A 19,319-nucleotide genomic window follows, 5' to 3' on the forward strand; every position below is an offset into this window, starting at 1 on the left:
AGTCCAGGTACATTAGTTTTACTTTTTGGGAATTTTATTCTTTATTCTGTTACAAAATCAGTACTGATATCACCACAAAGTTGAAATCCTAGACTGTTGGGTCAACTTTTACAGTTTTTATTATGGATGAAAAAACCTACTTGTGATTTGGCCACTGAGGTCATAGAATTCAGTTATCTGAATCTCAACATATGAGCATTCTCATATACAGGTATATGAATATTTTACTTATTACTGTGTGTTTTGACCTCAGTAAATATATTCCAATACAGCATGCCTCTATAAAAATGCATTATAGCTTCGTAATGTCCTTCTGTTAATACTGTTACAGAAAAATTACATTATTCTTTCTCTGTGCTGTGAAAACATGCTTCTTCTGGGACACATTAACCCAAATACAGAAGTCTTAATAAAGCACTTGCTGCCACAGTCATTACATTTCCCAGCTAGGCACTTCTTATTTTATCAACCTTAGTAGGATGAAAGGCTGAAGAGATCTAGGTTAAATGTAGACCTGTGAACTACAGTTGTCACTCATGTTGCAACAGTTGACTGAATCCATCCTACTATGTGTTTTTGGCATGTGTGGCCATAGATATGCATGCTGTGCATACTCCTGCCATCTACTGTTGGGCTCTGACATGTACAGCTTGTTTTCTTTTTGCGTCACAGGACCTAGTGACATCGCCTATTGCTTGGACATCAACTCCATTTTTAGATTGTTTTTTCTCAGCCAAATGTTTCTGATGTGCGTCTTTCAGGCTCCAATTAAATGTTGTAGTTTTCCTACTGGACCTGTTAGGGTTTCTCTTCCCCTGTTTGTCGAAGAAACTGTTTCTCGGTCAGTTCCCATTGTCTTCACACCTCAATGCCAGACTGTGGTCGAATTCTTTGTAGGCCTCATGCAGGGATAGCACCTCTTGTCTCCTTCCACTGCCTCAGCTTCAGAGAATAAACAAGAAATCGACAGAACTACATTCCGCTTCTGCCCGAATTGTCGAGCGGAGTACCCCAGGACAGAACTCAATCCGGTTTGCAACCTCTGTGGCCAGACCATCAAGAATTGTTGTAGATGACATATCTTGCCTTCCGGTGTAACAGGACCTTTCAATATTGTCAAGATCAATGTCTCAAATCAGCAGTGATGGCGCACCACCGTTTGGAAGACCCACCTGGTCAATTCCAGGAACAGGTGTTCGATGCGGAGCAACTCCTAAGGGTTTCTTGAGCAGTTCACATCCACGAGCGGACTCCGAAGTCAATGAGTTTCCACCTGCTCAACGCCCTTTCAACCAATCACCCACAATTAGTACCAACATCCCTCCTCCTATTCCTCAATGTCATTCAGTACCCTGAGCATTACCCTCGAGGAGGGTCTAATTTTGGGTGTGCAGGCCAAACACAAGGCCTCCAGTCTGCCACTGCCTCACAGCCATGGCCAGCATCAAGCAACCGAGATGGAGCTGAAGGAACCATCCTCTGCTTCAAAGCAGGGCTGCAAGTTACACCCGTTGGCTTCAGTACACTCCTCCAAGCTGTCCTCAGCTTTAAAGCCCTTTCCAAGCCGCACCTGTCAACTTCAGCCAGCTCCTCCAAGACTCACTTGGCATGGAAGCTCAGCATCAAACCCCACCCAGTGGCTTTTACAAGCTCCTTGGCACCGACTTCAGAGCAACATCTGCCAGCTCATCAAAGGCAGTCTCCGCATCGAAGCACAGCTCCACGTAGCACCAGCTGACTGCTCCAAGTTTTTTGATGCCAGAATCGATGCCTAAACTTTGAGCCGAGACAACCCTCCTCGGCTTGGAAAAAGACTGCTGCCAGTGCAGCCTCTTTTCTCGTCTGTTCCAGGCAACACCGAGCGTAGGAAAGTAGCCTCTTTCTAGCCTTGTTACCCCCACTTTTGGCCTGTTTGTGAGTATATGTCAGGGTTTTTTTACTGTCTCACTCCTGCTAGCCAGGGCCCAGTGCTCATAGTGAACACCCTATTTTGTCAGTATGTTTGATATGTCACTGGGATCCTGCTAGCCAGGACCCCAGTGCTCATACGTTTGTGGCCTAAATGTGTTCCCTGTGTGGTGCCTAACTGAATCACTGAGGCTCTGCTAACCAGAACCTCAGTGTTTATGCTCTCTCTGCTTTCTAAATTTGTCACTGCAGGCCAGTTACTAAATTTACCAATTCTCATTGGCACACTGGTACACCCATATAATCCCCTTGTATATGGTACTTAGGGACCCAGGGTATTGAGGTTCCAGGAGATCCCTATAGGCTGCAGCATTTCTTTTGCCACCCATAGGGAGCTCAGACAATTTTACACAGGCCTGCCACTTCAGCCTGAGTGAAATAACGTCCACGTTATTTCACAGCCATTTTTCACTGCACATAAGTAACTTATAAGTCACCTATATGTCTATCCCTCACTTGAAGGTTGGATGCCAAGTTAATTAGTGTGTGGGCACCCTGGCACTAGCCAAGGTGCCCCCACATCGTTCAGGGAAAATTCCCCAAACTTTTGTGAGTGCAGGGATGCCATTACACGCGTGCACTATACATAGGTCACTACCTATGTATAGCGTCACAATGGTAACTCCGAACATGGTCATGTAACATGTCTAAGATCATGGAATTGTGACGGACAATTCCATGATCTCCCGGGTCTCTAGCACAGAACCCGGGTACTGCCAAACTGCCTTTCCGGGGTTTCCACTGCAGCTGCTGCTGCCAACCCCTCAGACAGGATTCTGCCCTCCTGGGGTCTGGGGAGCCCCAGCCCAGGAAGGTAGAACAAAGGATTTCCTCAGAGAGGGTGTTACACCCTCTCCCTTTGGAAATAGGTGTGAAGGGCTGGGGAGGAGTAGCCTCCCTCAGCCTCTGGAAATGCTCTTATAGGCACAGATGGTGCCCATCTCTGCATAAGCCAGTCTACACCGGTTCAGGGATCCCCCCAGCCCTGCTCTGGCGCGAAACTGGACAAAGGAAAGGGGAGTGACCACTCCCCTGACCAGTACCTCCCAGGGGAGGTGCCCAGAGCTCCTCCAGTGTGTCCCAGACCTCTGCCTTCTTGGATTCAGAGGTGTTGGGGGCACACTGGACTGCTCTGAGTGGCCAGTGCCAGCAGGTGACGTCAGAGACCCCCTCTGATAGGCTCTTACCTCTCTTGGTAGCCAATCCTCCTTTCTTGGTAGCCAAACCTCCTTTTCTGGCTATTTAGGGTCTCTCCTCTGGGGTATTCTTCAGATAACGAATGCAAGAGCTCACCAGAGTTCCTCTGCACTTCCCTCTTCGACTTCTGCCAAGGATCGACCGCTGACTGCTCCAGGATGCCTAAAAAAACGCAACAAACTAGCAAGACGACTACCAGCAACATTGTAGCGCCTCGTCCTGCCGGCTTTCTCGACTGTTTCCTGGTGGTGCATGCTCTGGGGGCTGTCTGCCTTCACCCTGCACTGGAAGCCAAGAAGAAATCTCCGTGGGTTGACAGAATCTTCCCCCTGCTAACGCAGGCACCAAAAGACTGCATCACCGGTCCTCTGGGTCCCCTCTCATCCTGACGAGCATGGTCCCTGGAACACAGGAGCTAGATCCAAGTGACCCCCACAGTCCAGTGGACACTATCGTGACTCTTGGACTTGGTCCCCTTGCCTTGCAGGTCCTCAGGTCCAGGAGTCCGTCTTCAGTGCTTTGCTGGTGTTTGTGGTTCTTGCAGAATCCCCCTATCACGACTATTGTGTCCTTTTGGGGTAGTAGGGGAACTTTACTCCTACTTTTCAGGGTCTTTGGGTGGGGTATCTTGGACACCCTGACTGTTTTCTTACAGTCCCAGCGACCCTCTACAAGCTCCCATAAGTCTGGGGTCCATTCGTGATTCGCATTCCACTTTTGGAGTATGTGGTTTGTGTTGTCCCTAGACCTATGTTCGCGTATTGCATCCTATTGCAATTCTACACTGTTTGCATTACATTTCTTACTATTACTTACCTGTTTTGGGTTTGTGTACATATGACTTGTGTATATTACTTACCTTCTGAGGATACTCACTGATCTACTGTTGGCATATTGTCATAAAAATAAAGTACCTTTATTTTTAGTAACTGAGTTTGTGTTTTCTTATGATATTGTGCTATATGATACAAGTGGTTTAGTAGGAGCTTTGCATGTCTCCTAGTTCAACTTAAGCTGCTAGAAACACCTCTATTCTACTAATAAGGGATAACTGGACCTGGCACAGGGTGTAAGTACGACAAGGTACCCACTACAAGCCAGGCCAGCCTCCTACACCGAGCTCACATCCAACCTTGAAATTGACATATTCTGTCTAAGCCGGTTTCTTCAAAGACAGCAGACTTTTGAGGATGCCATCAGTCCACCCTTGAACTCTGACACCATGACTCCAAAGCTTGCCTCCTCTACCCCATTCCTCACCATCTCCTCCCAGGGCCTTGTCACCTGATACATGCCCACTGTTCTCCATGCTTACAGGGTCCTGAACCCCATTGTCCCCTCAGGGTTCTCCTTTAGATTTTGAGGGGATAGTTCTAGGTCTCCTTACCACTACCATGACCCGTCTGACACAACTTGACCCTACAGCGTTACATGGGAGGATTATACAGTGGACCCCCCAGGTGATACCGGCATGGATCTATATCCAGCTCAACCCTCTCCACCCGAGAAAACCACTGCATACCGAGGTGCTGCATAGGACTGCTGCTTACCATAAGGTAATCATAATGAGCCAGAGGATGCTGACTTCCTCACAGAGACCTTGTCTTCCATGCAGCAGTGTATACATTACCGTTCGGTGGCATGTGTAGCTGCAGATACACATGCTGTGCACAGTCCGCCGTCTGGTGTTGGGCTCGGAGTGTTACAAGTTGTTTTTCTTAGAAGAAGTGTTTTCGAGTCCCGAGACAGAGGGGCTCCTCCCACTTCGGTTCCATTGCGCATGGGCGTCGACTCCATCTTAGATTGTTTTTTTTCCGCCATCGGGTTCGGACGTGTTCCTTTTCGCTCCGTGTTTCGGGTCGGAAAGTTAGTCAGAATCTCGGAAAAATTTGTCGGTATTGTTTCGTTCAGTATCGGGTTAGTTAGAACAAATCGACACCGAATCTTGAAAAGCTCCGGTAGCCCTTCGGGGTAATTTCGATCCCCCGTCGGGGCCTGGTCGGCCCGACCGCGTGCGACTTCAAGACTGATGGAACGGACCCCGTTCCGATTCTGTCCTAAATGCCATAATAAATATCCTTATACGGATCAACATTTGGTCTGTAACTTGTGCCTGTCCCCCGAGCACAAGGATACGTGCGAAGCCTGTCGCGCATTTCGGTCGAGGAAAACACTCAGAGACCGAAGAGCCAGGAGATTGCAGATGGCGTCCACGCCGACAGGACAACAACAGTTCGAGGAGGAAGAAGAAGAAACTTTCTCCATCCACGAGTCGGATTCCGAAGACCTCGACGCCGAAGAAACGTCAACCGTGAGTAAAACGTCAAAACAAAAAGCTCACGAAAAGACTGACAAAGCCCAGGGGACGCCACCGCCAACAGGCCATGGCTTAACCCAAAAAGTAGGTGACTGTCCATCGGCACCGAAAAAGGGCGAGCTGGTGTCGAAGTCATCCGACTCCGGTCGAGATACAGGCACGCAGCAATCTCGGGCCCGAGAGAGTGGCTCAGAAAGGATTCGGCACCGAGACAGCGGCACCGATGTTGGTCGGCACCGAGAGGGCACGACGCTGAAAAGGAAAAAGATTTTGTCGGAGCCGAAAAAATCAATCGAAACTGTTTTGGTGCCGAAACACCCGGCATCCGAACCGAGAATTAGTTCCTACTCAGAGGAACAAGGACTGTCCTCGCAAATGAAAAAACACAGATTTGAAGAGGAATTTCAAACAATAGAGCCAGATCACACGCAAAGGCGGCTCTTTATTCAAAAAGATACAGGGAAGATCAGCACTCTTCCCCCAATCAAGATGAAAAGGAAACTTGCCTTCCAACAAGGAGACAAGCAACCACAAGCAAAGGTGGTAAAGAAAGTAACTCCACCACCTTCTCCACCACCATCAACTCCTGCATCACCGGCGCAAACTCCACCATTAACACACTCACCAGCTCATACCACAATGAGCCAGGATGACCCAGATGCATGGGACCTCTACGAGTCTCCAGTATCGGACAATAGCCCAGAGTCGTACCCAACTAAACCGTCACCACCTGAGGACAGTACATCATATGCACAGGTGGTCGCTAGGGCAGCCGAATTCCACAATGTATCACTACATTCAGAACCTATTGAGGATGACTTCCTCTTTAACACTCTGTCCTCCACCCATAGCCATTATCAAAGCCTTCCCATGCTCCCAGGAATGCTAAGGCACTCGAAACAAATATTTCAGGAGCCAGTTAAAGGCAGAGCCATAACTCCAAGGGTGGAGAAAAAATATAAGGCACCACCCACAGACCCTATATTTATTACAACACAACTGACACCGGACTCGGTAGTTGTGGGGGCAGCTCGTAAAAGAGCCAACTCGCATACATCAGGCGACGCACCACCTCCGGACAAGGAGAGCCGCAAATTTGATGCAGCGGGAAAAAGGGTTGCAGCAAATCAGTGGCGTATTGCCAACTCGCAAGCACTCTTGGCGAGATACGACAGGGCTCATTGGGATGAAATGCAACATCTCATCGAACACCTACCCAAAGAGTTCCAAAAAAGAGCGCAACAGGTGGTGGAAGAGGGACAAAGTATCTTGAACAATCAGATACGGTCTTCCATGGATGCAGCGGATACAGCTGCAAGGACAATAAACACTGCAGTCACAATAAGGAGGCACGCATGGCTGCGCACATCTGGGTTCAAACCAGAAATACAACAGGCTGTGCTCAATATGCCGTTTAATGAACAGCAATTGTTTGGGCCGGAGGTGGACACTGCCATTGAAAAACTAAAAAAGGACACCGATACAGCCAAAGCCATGGGCGCACTGTACTCCCCTCAGAGCAGAGGCACATTTCGGAAGACACCTTTTAGGGGAGGGTTTCGAGGTCAACCCACAGAAACCAACACCTCACAAACAAGACCACCTACCTACCAGGGACAATATCAAAGGGGAGGTTTTCGGGGACAATACAGAGGAGGCCAATTCCCAAGAAATCGGGGAAAATTTCAAGGTCCCAAAACCCCTCAAAATAAACAGTGACTCACAAGTTACACAACCCCTTCACACAACACCAGTGGGGGGAAGACTAAGCCAGTTCTACAAATCTTGGGAGGAAATAACAACAGACACTTGGGTCTTAGCAATTATCCAACATGGTTATTGCATAGAATTTCTCCAATTCCCTCCAAACGTCCCACTGAAAACACACAATGTCAAAACAGCATATAGATCTTCTAGGACTAGAAGTTCAAGCATTACTGCAAAAGGACGCAATAGAATTAGTACCAAGTCTACAGAAAAACACAGGAGTTTACTCACTGTACTTTCTAATACCAAAAAAGGACAAAACTCCGAGACCAATACTAGATCTCAGAACACTAAATGCCTACATCAAATCAGACCACTTTCACATGGTCACATTACAAGACGTAATCCCACTGCTCAAACAGCAAGACTACATGACAACGTTAGACCTAAAAGATGCGTATTTCCATATACCGATACATCCTTCACACAGGAAATACCTAAGGTTCGTATTCAAAGGAATACATTACCAATTCAAAGTGTTGCCATTCGGAATAACAACCGCGCCAAGAGTCTTTACAAAATGCCTAGCAGTAGTAGCTGCACATATCAGAAGGCAGCAAATACACGTGTTCCCTTACTTAGACGACTGGTTAATCAAAACCAACACGCTAACAAAGTCTTCATATCACACAAAGTATGTCATACAGACCCTTCACAAGCTGGGTTTCTCCATCAACTATGCAAAGTCAAACCTTTTGCCGTGCCAAACACAGCAATACTTAGGAGCGACAATCAACACAACAAAAGGGATAGCCACTCCAAGTCCACAAAGGGTTCAAACATTTCACAAGGTAATACAGGCCATGTATCCAACACAAAAGATACAAGCAAAGATGGTATTAAAACTCCTAGGCATGATGTCTTCATGCATAGCCATTGTCCCAAACGCAAGGTTACACATGCGGCCCTTACAACAGTGCCTAGCATCACAATGGTCACATGCACAGGGTCAACTTCTAGATCTGGTGTTGATAGACCGCCAAACATACATCTCGCTTCTATGGTGGAACAGTACAAATTTAAACAAAGGGCGGCCTTTCCAAGACCCAGTGCCGCAATACGTCATAACAACAGATGCTTCCATGACAGGGTGGGGAGCACCTCAAACAACACAGCATCCAAGGACAATGGGACATACATCAAAGGCAGTTTCACATAAATCACCTAGAACTGTTAGCAGTATTTCTAGCGCTGAAAGCATTTCAGCCCATGATAACCCACACATACATTCTTGTCAAAACAGACAACATGACCACAATGTATTATTTAAACAAACGGGGGGGGGGGGGGACACTCAACACAGTTGTGTCTCCTAACACAGAAAATATGGCATTGGGCGATTCACAACCACATTCGCCTAATAGCACAATTTATTCCAGGGATCCAAAACCAGCTAGCAGACAATCTCTCTCGGGATCACCAACAAATCCACGAATGGGAAATTCACCCCCAAATACTGAACACTTACTTTCAAATTTGGGGAACACCCCAAATAGACTTATTTGCAACAAAAGAAAACTCAAAATGCCAAAACTTCGCATCCAGGTACCCACACCATCAATCCCAAGGCAATGCTCTATGGATGAATTGGTCAGGGATATTTGCGTACGCTTTTCCCCCTCTCCCTCTCCTTCCATATCTAGTAAACATATTGAGTCAAAACAAACTCAAACTCATACTAATAGCACCAACATGGGCAAGACAACCTTGGTACACAACACTACTAGACCTGTCAGTAGTACCTCATGTCAAGCTACCCAACAGACCAGATCTGTTAACACAACAAAAACAACAGATCAGGCATCCAAACCCAGCATCGCTGAATCTAGCAATTTGGCTCCTGAAATCCTAGAATTCGGACACTTAGACCTCACACAGGAATGTATGGAGGTCATAAAACAAGCTAGAAGACCTTCCACTAGACACTGCTATGCAAATAAATGGAAAAGATTTGTTTGTTACTGCCATAACAATCAAATTCAACTATTACACGCATCTCCAAAAGATGTAGTAGGTATTTACTACATTTGCAAAAATCTAATCTAGCTTTTTCTTCCATAAAGATACATCTCACCGCAATATCTGCTTACCTGCAGATTACTCACTCAACTTCACTATTCAGAATACCAGTCATTAAAGTGTTTATGGAAGGCCTAAAGAGAATTATACCACCAAGGACACCACCTGTTCCTTCATGGAACCTCAACTTTGTCTTAACAAGACTCATGGGTCCACCTTTCGAGCCCATGCATTCTTGTGAAATGCAATACTTAACGTGGAAAGTTGCATTTCTCATTGCCATCACATCTCTAAGAAGAGTGAGTGAGATTCAGGCATTTACCATACAAGAACCATTTATTCAAATACATAAAAATAAAATAGTTTTAAGAACAAATCCAAAATTCTTACCAAAGGTTGTCTCACCGTTCCACTTAAATCAAACAGTAGAATTACCAGTGTTCTTCCCACAGCCAGATTCCGTAGCTGAAAGAGCACTACATACATTAGACATCAAAAGAGCACTAATGTACTACATTGACAGAACAAAACTAATTAGAAAGACAAAACAACTATTTATTGCCTTTCAAAAACCTCATACAGGAAATCCTATTTCAAAACAAGGCATTGCTAGATGGATAGTTAGGTGCATTCAAACCTGCTATCTTAAAGCAAAGAGAGAGCTGCCTATTACACCAAAGGTACACTCAACCAGAAAGAAAGGTGCTACTATGGCCTTTCTAGGAAATATTCCAATGAACGAAATATGTAAGGCAGCAACATGGTCTACGCCTCATACATTTACTAAGCACTACTGTGTAGATGTGTTCTCTGCACAACAAGCCACAGTAGGTCAAGCTGTACTAAAAACTTTATTTCAAACTACTTCAACTCCTACAGGCTGAACCACCGCTTTTGGGGAGATAACTGCTTACTAGTATGTGCACAGCATGTGTATCTGCAGCTACACATGCCACCGAACGGAAAATGTCACTTACCCAGTGTACATCTGTTCGTGGCATTAGTCGCTGCAGATTCACATGCGCCCACCCGCCTCCCCGGGAGCCTGTAGCCGTTTAGAAGTAGATCTTCAACATTTGTACATTTGTAAATATATTACTTTAACCTCCATTTTGTACATACGTATTCATTCCATTGCATGGGCACTATTACTAGCATACACAACTCCTACCTCACCCTCTGCGGGGAAAACAATCTAACATGGAGTCGACGCCCATGCGCAATGGAACCGAAGTGGGAGGAGCCCCTCTGTCTCGGGACTCGAGAACACTTCTAACAAAAACAACTTGTAACACTCCGAGCCCAACACCAGACGGTGGACTGCACAGCATGTGAATCTGCAGCGACTAATGCCACGAACAGATGTACACTGGGTAAGTGACATTTTCCTTCTGATGCACCAAGGCATGCTTACATCGGCCACTGATCACTTTAAGGAGCTTGTCAATGCTCGTGTTGTGCCGAGGGTGGACAAAGTTTAGAGCTGCCCCCACTGACCCTCTGTACATCAGATCAAATGCTGCCAGACACTGTCGTGGTATGCCCTGCATGAACCCGCAGGGTTGGCGAACATGGGGTGCTTCCCCCACTGGACTGGGAATGCTAGAAAATAGATGCAGCAGATGAAAGGGTGGCAACGCAATCTGCTGCACTGGCGCATTGCTAATTCGATTGGCTGCTCTCTCGGTACAACCATGCCCCGGTGGGATGAGGTTGAGCTATTAAAACAACTCTTGGACTGTTACCTTACAGCGGCCGTGCACTAGTCACTGAGGGGATGGCCATCTCCAATATTACCCTAAAGGTGTCCTAGATGCAACAGACATGGTTTCTTGTGGCCTGAATACCGGCATCCTTCTACACAGACACTCCTGGCTGCGAATTTCTGGTTTAAAGCCAGAAGTTCAACATCTGGCTCACTCACCCTCAGACGGCATGCATCCTTTTGGTCTTCAGGTGGACCTGAGAGCTTAATGATTGCAGGACAGCCAAAGTTAGGGGTGACTCATTGACTCACTCGGATTAACTGTCCCTTCCTGGCTAGCCTCTTCATGAGAAAGCAAGTCTTTCCCTCAAACTCACATCCCCACCCCACATACAGTATTAGCAACAATCAACCTACTGGGATCGTTAGGGAAGAGGGTGCAGAGCCAATATTGGTTTGGACAGTGGAAGGGTGCAGCTCCCAAAGGGGCTTCCTACTAAATACTGACTCCAGTGCCCTCCACCACCTGTTTGTTCTTTCTATACACAGTCGGAAGGTTCCATCCCTTTCTCCCCACCACTGTACAGAGATTGCCTCACAACAGGGAGTTTTGGATGTTCTAGTTCAGGGCCCCTGTCTGGGATGCCCACAAACCTCACCATACAACCCTCCTACAAACACGTCCACAGGCAACAGTGCCTCCTACAAGGAAAGATGCTTACACAAAAGACTCCATAGATCCTGGCCACCCCAAACAATGAGGCCTAGGACTACGCTACTACACCTTCTTTTACTACAAGAAGGTAGGTCTCAGCCCTATCTTCTACCTCAGATCAGTATTTGTACTGTTATAAGCACTTTCACATGGTGGTGATCCAGGATGTTACACCACTTCTACAGGGAGGCAACCTCATAACTACCGTCAACCTGAAGGATGTCTGCTTACACATACCCATCTAACAAGTGCATCTAGAACACATGCGGTTTTGTGGTGAGTGGACTTGGATATTAGTTCAGATTTTTACTATTCGGTGTAATTACTGCCTCCGAAGTGTTTACCAGCTGCGGGGCCTGCTTACCTCTCAAAGAGCAGCATCTTCCCTTAGCTGGAGGACTGGCTGATCAAGAGCCAGGCAGCACCAGTGCCTAGCACCCACTCAGACTACCTCAGCCTAGGGTCCACAATCAGTGGCCGAGCTTCCCCCTCCAGTATTTGCAAGCACAATATTGCTAGCACTCTGACATCCAGCATCATTTCAGACAGTTTCCCAGGTAACAGTCAGCATAGGGTTGCACTTGTTTATGATTGCATCCATGATCACTATACTTGGTCATGCCAGGTTACACAGGCCCCCACTGCAAAGTGTGTAGGGCACCAGGGTATCATACATATGGTCTTCTAGAGAATCTAGTGTTGGTATTTGGGGCTGTAAATATCACTTTGCAGTAGATGAATGCAGATAATCTGTTGCAGGGATGGCCTTCATTTCGTCAACCCCATTCTGCAGGAGTCTGTCACCATGGTCGCCTCACTCACTGGCTGAGGAGAGGGTACCTAAATAATTTCACTATTTGAGACACATTGACCTCTGTCCCACATACCTCCCACACCAACCACTCAGCTATGTCCTCTATTCAGCTGCCCTCTGGGCCCTTGCTTCTAACACGACAGTAGTCCTAGTCCAAGTAGACTTTACTACTGTCCTGTTTTTAATTGGAAATAAGAGAGGAAAGCGCTCACTCGTCAGCTGTAGCTAAGAACACATTCTGAAGCTTAGTCACATGACATTCACACCCACAGTCCATAAGCAGTTCACTGTAGGTGAATGGGTCACCAGTATTGGTTTACTTTTTATCCGCCCCTCCCACTCGGTCTGATGGCCCTAAGGCTGTGTCAACTATCACTCACTTTCTTATTATCGGTTCTCACATTTGCACACCTGTCAAGGTTTCACCGCTCAGCAGCTAAATCTTCTGGTCAGGTTACTGGGATCTTATAGTTTACATAGCTTAACCTCCCGATAGAGTGCACGGCTGTTCTGAAGATGTCAAGCAAGTCCACCATTAGGGCCCGCTGCACAGTCAGATGGCGATGCTTCCTGCAATACTGTGTTGCTACATGTGGCGTTCCTCTTCACGTCTGTACAGGACACTGCCTGATACTTACACCTGCTGAAAGCAGGTCTTATTACACCCTCATTATGTTACGTTTGGCTGTGTCAATGTTTTACAGAATAGCCTCCTAGCCATTTAGCCTTCCATAGGTCTCAAACGGACCTTTACTCCCCGGACACCTCCCAATGTGAGGACATTCAGCATAGTTCTCATGAGGATCATGAACCCTCCTTTTTAACCATTTCACTTTAAACCCTTACTTGGAAGGTGGCTTCCCTGGTAGCCATAACTTCCCCCATGTGGGCTAGTGGAACTCGCGCTCTCAACTTGGAAGAAGGTTTCTTTCAAGGCCATCATGATAGTGTGCCTCAGAACCAAATCCTAACGTCCTCTTCAAAGTGGTTTCGAAGTTTCTTTCCAAAGAAGCCCATCCATCAGACCCAATTAGGGGCATGCCACTTCCAACGCATGTGTTGCACACCCCTCTGACATTCCATTTCACTTGAAAGAAACGGTTTCTACAGCTTTCCTAGGTAATATACCTCTAGTTGACATTTGCAAAGCAGGTCTATACACCTTCACTAAACATTACTGTGTTGCTGTCCCAGCCCAACAGAAAGCTAATGTTGGCCAGACTGTATTGTGTCCACTTTTCCTATTTTCTGCAACATCCTCAGGTGAAGTCACCACTTTTGGGAGGACTGCTTTTCAGTCTGTGCTCATCGTGTGTCTGCAGCCACACATGCCACAAAAGGAAAATGGTACTTGCCATGTAAGCATCTGTTTGTGGTGTGTAGTGCTGTAGATTCGCATGTGTCCACCCTACTCCCCAGTCGCCTGGTGTTGAGACATCCCTTACTAATGCTGTCTTTGAATAACTTTGCATTGTCATCTTTGCTATATCGCTATGCGCAGTCAACAATCTTGCCCTCTGTGCGGGGGGCGAGGGTAGGACAATCACTGGAGTTCATACCCATGCACAATACCGGCAATAGGGGGAGCCACTAGGTCCAGTGACTCGCACTTCTTCCAAGGAAAATAAGTTGTACAAGTCCCAACAATAGTTGGCTAGAGTATGCATAGCATATTAGTCTGTTGCACTACACACCACAAAGAGATGCTTACAGGGTAAGTAACATTTCCCCTCTGGTTTATACTAAACCATTCTGTAGTGAGGCTGACAGAATCTCCAAAATTAATACTTTCAATAGAATTTCATAATTCTTTGAATATTACTAAACTATTCTACCATTTTTTTTTTTCTTGCAGGAATATGCGATGGCAAGATTTGACGCATACTTTCTGCAGAAACGGAAGCTGGGTCTGTGAGCTCAGGATGTTTCACAGAAAGACAATTAAAATCTGTCATATCCTGAACTTAATATGCAGGAACGTCGCCCCAGAATTTGTACTCTATTGATGGGTGATATTTGACTGATTTCAGTGAATGTGGATATACTGTGAAGTGAAGACCAGAAAGAAAGACATAATTTGGCATCTTGTTTACTGTTTGAATAGGATCCTAAAATGGCGTCTTGAAAGCATGAAATGATGCATCAGGGCACGAGTTAAAAAAAAAAAAAATACACTTCAGTGTAACAGCCGTCTAGCCACGTGACCGAAAGTCAGTTTTGATGTAAGCAAACATAAAATGAAACCTTTATTCTGTTTTGCCCTTGCTGGCTTCTCAAGAGAATATAGTTTGAAGTTTCTAGCCGATTTCATGTAGAAGAGGTGGCAAAAAACATTTGTGACTGGAGTCGTCTACCTCTTATGTGGTGCAGACCCAGCCAAAAAAACAGCCTCAACATATATCTTTTGGTTCTCTTGAAAGATATTTTGTTTTATAATGCAGTCTTTTGTTCCCTTGCTCACATAGTACTGTCTACATATTGCATTTTAATTTGGAATGTCTAAGAGTCGACCAAGTCGCAATGGGACAAAAAATATGCCTGGGCACCAAAATAAAAGTGGCTCCAATTATCGAACCGTATAACTAAAAAAAATATAGCGGCCCGCATTTGCAAACCAGCCCAGTTTTAAACTTCCAAAGAAACTTAAGTATTTTGCAAGGTCTGTGAAACCGGAAGCATTTGTGCTTGCTACAGGCTATGGTTGAGGTAATGTTGGGGAAGTGTATAGTAAAACCTGACCCAGGTGGCCATAAATCAGGTCCACAAACTGCTTAAAAAAAAAATAGGCCCACATTGATCTGTCAGACCAGCCAAGGGTGGAGAGTAGGTATGTTTTAGTGGCTCGTGTTCTTTTGTTTAAGTACAAACATCTCACTTTCCCTGCTGTCTATAATGCAATTTGTGGCATTTTGGCCGTTTTTGTAAAAATGCCGCTTTTTAGGGATATTGAACGCCGACAATTTTCTTGCAGATACTAATTTAACTTTCAGTGGCCATCTTAACATTCTAGGTCAACCAAGGCAAACATATATTGCTTTAAAAAGATCATGCAGTTGGTTGTGTGCATTAAAGTGCACACGTGGATTGTAACTCGTGCCTAGATCACCAGGTTCCCTTAAATCTTTCTTGAAACTAGTTTTGGTAAAACCTTATCAAGCGGCTTACATTGTAATAGGTGTAATGCTATATAGGAGCTTGGTATCCTGTGTGTTCCACTTCGCAGACATTTCAAAAGCCTCAAGCACACGTGCTTCTGGTGGTATTTTCTTTTTTTGTTTGGTTTGTTATAACCTGCATGTAGTGCTCTACAGTTCACACTGTAAACACTACTGCTTTGGAGAAAGTGTTGCATATCACATAGTATTTTCTTTTAGTGGTTAGGCACCTCTGAATACGAAATGCATTTAGTGTACAGAAATATAGAAGGCAACCTTTGTTTACAGCCAAACAAATGGTTGGGTGTATAAATGCATTAAACTACATATTAACGAAAAACCTATCCAGTTGTATATGATTCTGACTAGGTCTGACGTTAGAAGTAACTGTTTTGTTTCTGACCCGTTGGCCACTAAAAAACAAAAGTGCAATTTGATTCCTGGCCTGGTGAACAGTGTTGCCACTAGCTCTAAACCAACCACTTATGCACTTTGTATGATGGTGAATGTATTCTTGTAAACTAGTCTGTCGTTACGGTTATCATTTCTTTTTTTTTTTTTTTTTTTTTATGCTTCAAATTTTTGCATCAAAATTATTTGTTTTTGCATTGGCTACAGTGCACTTTGTACAAATGCCTTCTGTCAGAGGGAAACTCAACTCCTAACTCTCAGGAGGTTTAAGTAAGCTGCACATAGAAAATTTAACTGTGATATTGGCTGCGTATTTTATAGTTTAATATGTTGGATAACACATTTTATAAGTTTGTAACAACCAGTGTTTGATATAACAAAACAGACTTTGATAGAAAATGAATTTGCCTACAACTCTGATGCACATTGGTAATTACTACATTTTTTTTATTCACTAATGGCCTCACAACAAAATATTTGTCCTTGTTTTCTTGTCGGATTAGCAGAGAACTCACAAATACAGCTGTCCAGATGAATTTGTCTCATATAAGTAGCAGATAGCGTCAACTTCCAGAATCCCTAGTTGGAAAGGATATGAAAGGCGTTAAAAGGGTAAAACGTCTTCTATTTCTGCAGTGGAGTTTAAAGGAAAGAGTCGCCTTTTCACTTATTTTTGCTGGGGCAATTGTATTTGCTGAGGATGCTCTGATTTACCTGCACTCTTCCCGTATTTACTTGGAATTTTGCACACTTAATATTCCAGGTTACTGTTGGAATATTTCTGTAACCAGCACGTTTCGCCACTAGGCGTTCAGAAGCCAGTGCTAAACTATCTTCATTTAGTAAGACCTGTGTTTAATTAGTTTTTCTGCAGCCTGGTTACAAATGCAGGCCATACATATTCCAACGATGCAAATATCTGTTGAGTTAAGTGACACATGCTAACAAACACGTAAAAAATATTTTACAGCTTTAAAATGTGGTTTAATTATGAGCCTTTGGTGTTCTGGGTAGTAACTGCTGATGGGGAAGTAGGGGAAACTTTTCAACCCTCTTAGAAATGGTCTTTTGAAATACATATTTGTGATATGTATGTGTACTGTGAATCTGCTGTTGGTACATTCTCAATTTGATGACTTGTATGCTTTTTAACTTGTTTTTTCCCTTGCAGCCAATCTTGAAATTGTTTGGAACTCTAAGAAGCTTATTTTGTTAGCAAACTAAAGCACGTTTTTGTAATTGCTACCCTTTTGCGTATTTGTACGTTTAAGAATATGCTACCCTTTTGCGTATTTGTACGTTTAAGAATAAAAATAAACATTTGAGATTGTTGGTGATGTGGTTCTTGACTTTTGAAGACTTTAAGAAAAATGCACACTAGCCCCTAAGCAAACAGAAAGAAGATTGGAATATTGTTAGCATACTTAACATTTTAATCACACTATTTCAGAGCACTTGCAGGTGTTTTTTTTTTTTTTTGTGGTCTGGTTAATCAAGCGTGTTGATTTCCATCGACAGGTATTTGATTTGGCAATTTTCAATTATTGTATACATAGAGCAGTTTTCATGTAGCAGTTTTTGATAGGCAGGAACATAATGATATACTGTTTATTTAAGCCTAACATTCTGAATTCACAAACCTGTGTCTGAGCGTATGGTGTTTGGGAACCACTGCTATACAGATTACTCTCAGCAAGATATGCAACCTTTTTGATGTCTGTGTACCCCCACTTTATCATTACTGGATCGGGGGGACCCCCACTGAATAAAATTATTGGAATCCGGGGAACCCCACTGTCATTACTTAAACCTGTGGATGTAATCTGATGATAATATTGAATTTTCTAAGCAGACGCGGACCCCCTGAGGAAGCTTTGCAGACCCCCAGGGGTCCCCAGACCACAGGTTGGGAACCACTGCTGTATAAGGTTAACAAGACCTTACTCTGACCTCCTGTTTCATGTAAAGCATCGTGCAAGAAGTTGCTTTCTTGGGTAAGGGGTTATTAACCCTTCTCAAGCAACAACCACTATCCTTGTCAGGGAAAACCACAAAAGTCAATAACTAAAGCTTTTTTTTTTTTTTTTTTTTTACCCCTCTGGTGACTTGGCACAAAAAAAGTCAGGCTTAATTTTGAGACAAAATATATAAAGTATTTATGCAGCACACAAACATTAATAAAGTGTAAACACCACACCAGAAAAATCCCACACAGTATAGAACAAGCATTTGCAATGCAACGGGTCCCGCATTTAGAGCTATTAGCAGTTGTAAACGCCCAACCGGACTTTTCTTGCCACGTTAAATGGAGAAAAAAAAGCGCGATAGCGCTGCTACAGTTCACTCGTAGTGAAACCTATCGGTAAAAGTGCAATTATCTACATAACCGGCAAAAGTACAATTAACTATGTAACAGGGTCGATGTCATAGAAAGCGCTCAACTTCTGCCAAGCGAGATCGCACTGCGAACAAAGGAAACGTAGTCCACAAACCGGACGGAAAACAGTGAGCCTTGCATGTTTTCAGTATTTGGTCGCTGCGCTCGAGGTGAGCTAACCACGGAAAAGGCATGACGTATGCATGCCTTCCACTAATGAAAGCAAGCAGATTTTAACAGGCAAGCCCACGAACCAATGAAAGACACTGACTTGACATGGACGGAGCTCCGAGCCCTTTTCTAACTCCTAAAGCGTCTCGCAAGTGAAACGCATGCACAAGCGCATGCAACGCAGGCTCGACCCTAAAAATAAAGTAGGTTTTATTAAATAAAATACCAGAACCACAAAAATCCAATCAATAGAACTGGAGATATGCAATTTCAAAGTCTTAGGTACCAGTAGCTCAAAAAAAACACACAGCACCAAATATGGTTATTTGGTTGTGCCAGACTGGGACAAAGTCATAAGTTCAATCAGACCTCGATGGAGCAGAGGCCGGGTACAGGCCAGAGTTTGGGCCTGCTGGGCAAGGTACTTGGTTGTACTTGGACTGATATGTGAGGTCCTGTGTTTGTTTTGATGGTGTCACCGAGCTGGCACTGCAAGATGCTGTAAGGTTCTGATGAAGCTGCTGACCAGGAACTACAAGGTGCTGCAATGCGAGGTCCTGCTTTGGTTCTGAGGGAGCCCACTGTTTGGTCAGGAGGAGTACACTTTGATGCCTTCCAAGGTTCTAGTACCTGCCTGCTCCTTTTAAGGCTCAGGACCCACTTCAGCAAAGGCCAGAAACAAGGCACAGACAGGAGCAGCTGA

The 19,319-nt window shown here is 44.7% G+C and overlaps 1 protein-coding gene across 1 annotated transcript in view; it reads left to right on the top strand.

Moving 5' to 3' along the window:
* Positions 1-17,393, top strand: part of CHKA (choline kinase alpha) — a 288,141-nt gene extending 270,748 nt beyond the window's left edge. The window contains exon 12 of the mRNA XM_069223051.1: positions 14,358-17,393. Coding sequence (XP_069079152.1) covers positions 14,358-14,417 — 60 coding nt within the window. The 3' untranslated portion in view covers positions 14,418-17,393. The remainder of the gene's footprint in view (positions 1-14,357) is intronic.
* Positions 17,394-19,319: the final 1,926 nt, after the last annotated feature.

This window comes from Pleurodeles waltl, chromosome 3_1 (genome assembly GCF_031143425.1).
Source record: "Pleurodeles waltl isolate 20211129_DDA chromosome 3_1, aPleWal1.hap1.20221129, whole genome shotgun sequence".
NCBI lineage: Eukaryota > Metazoa > Chordata > Amphibia > Caudata > Salamandridae > Pleurodeles > Pleurodeles waltl.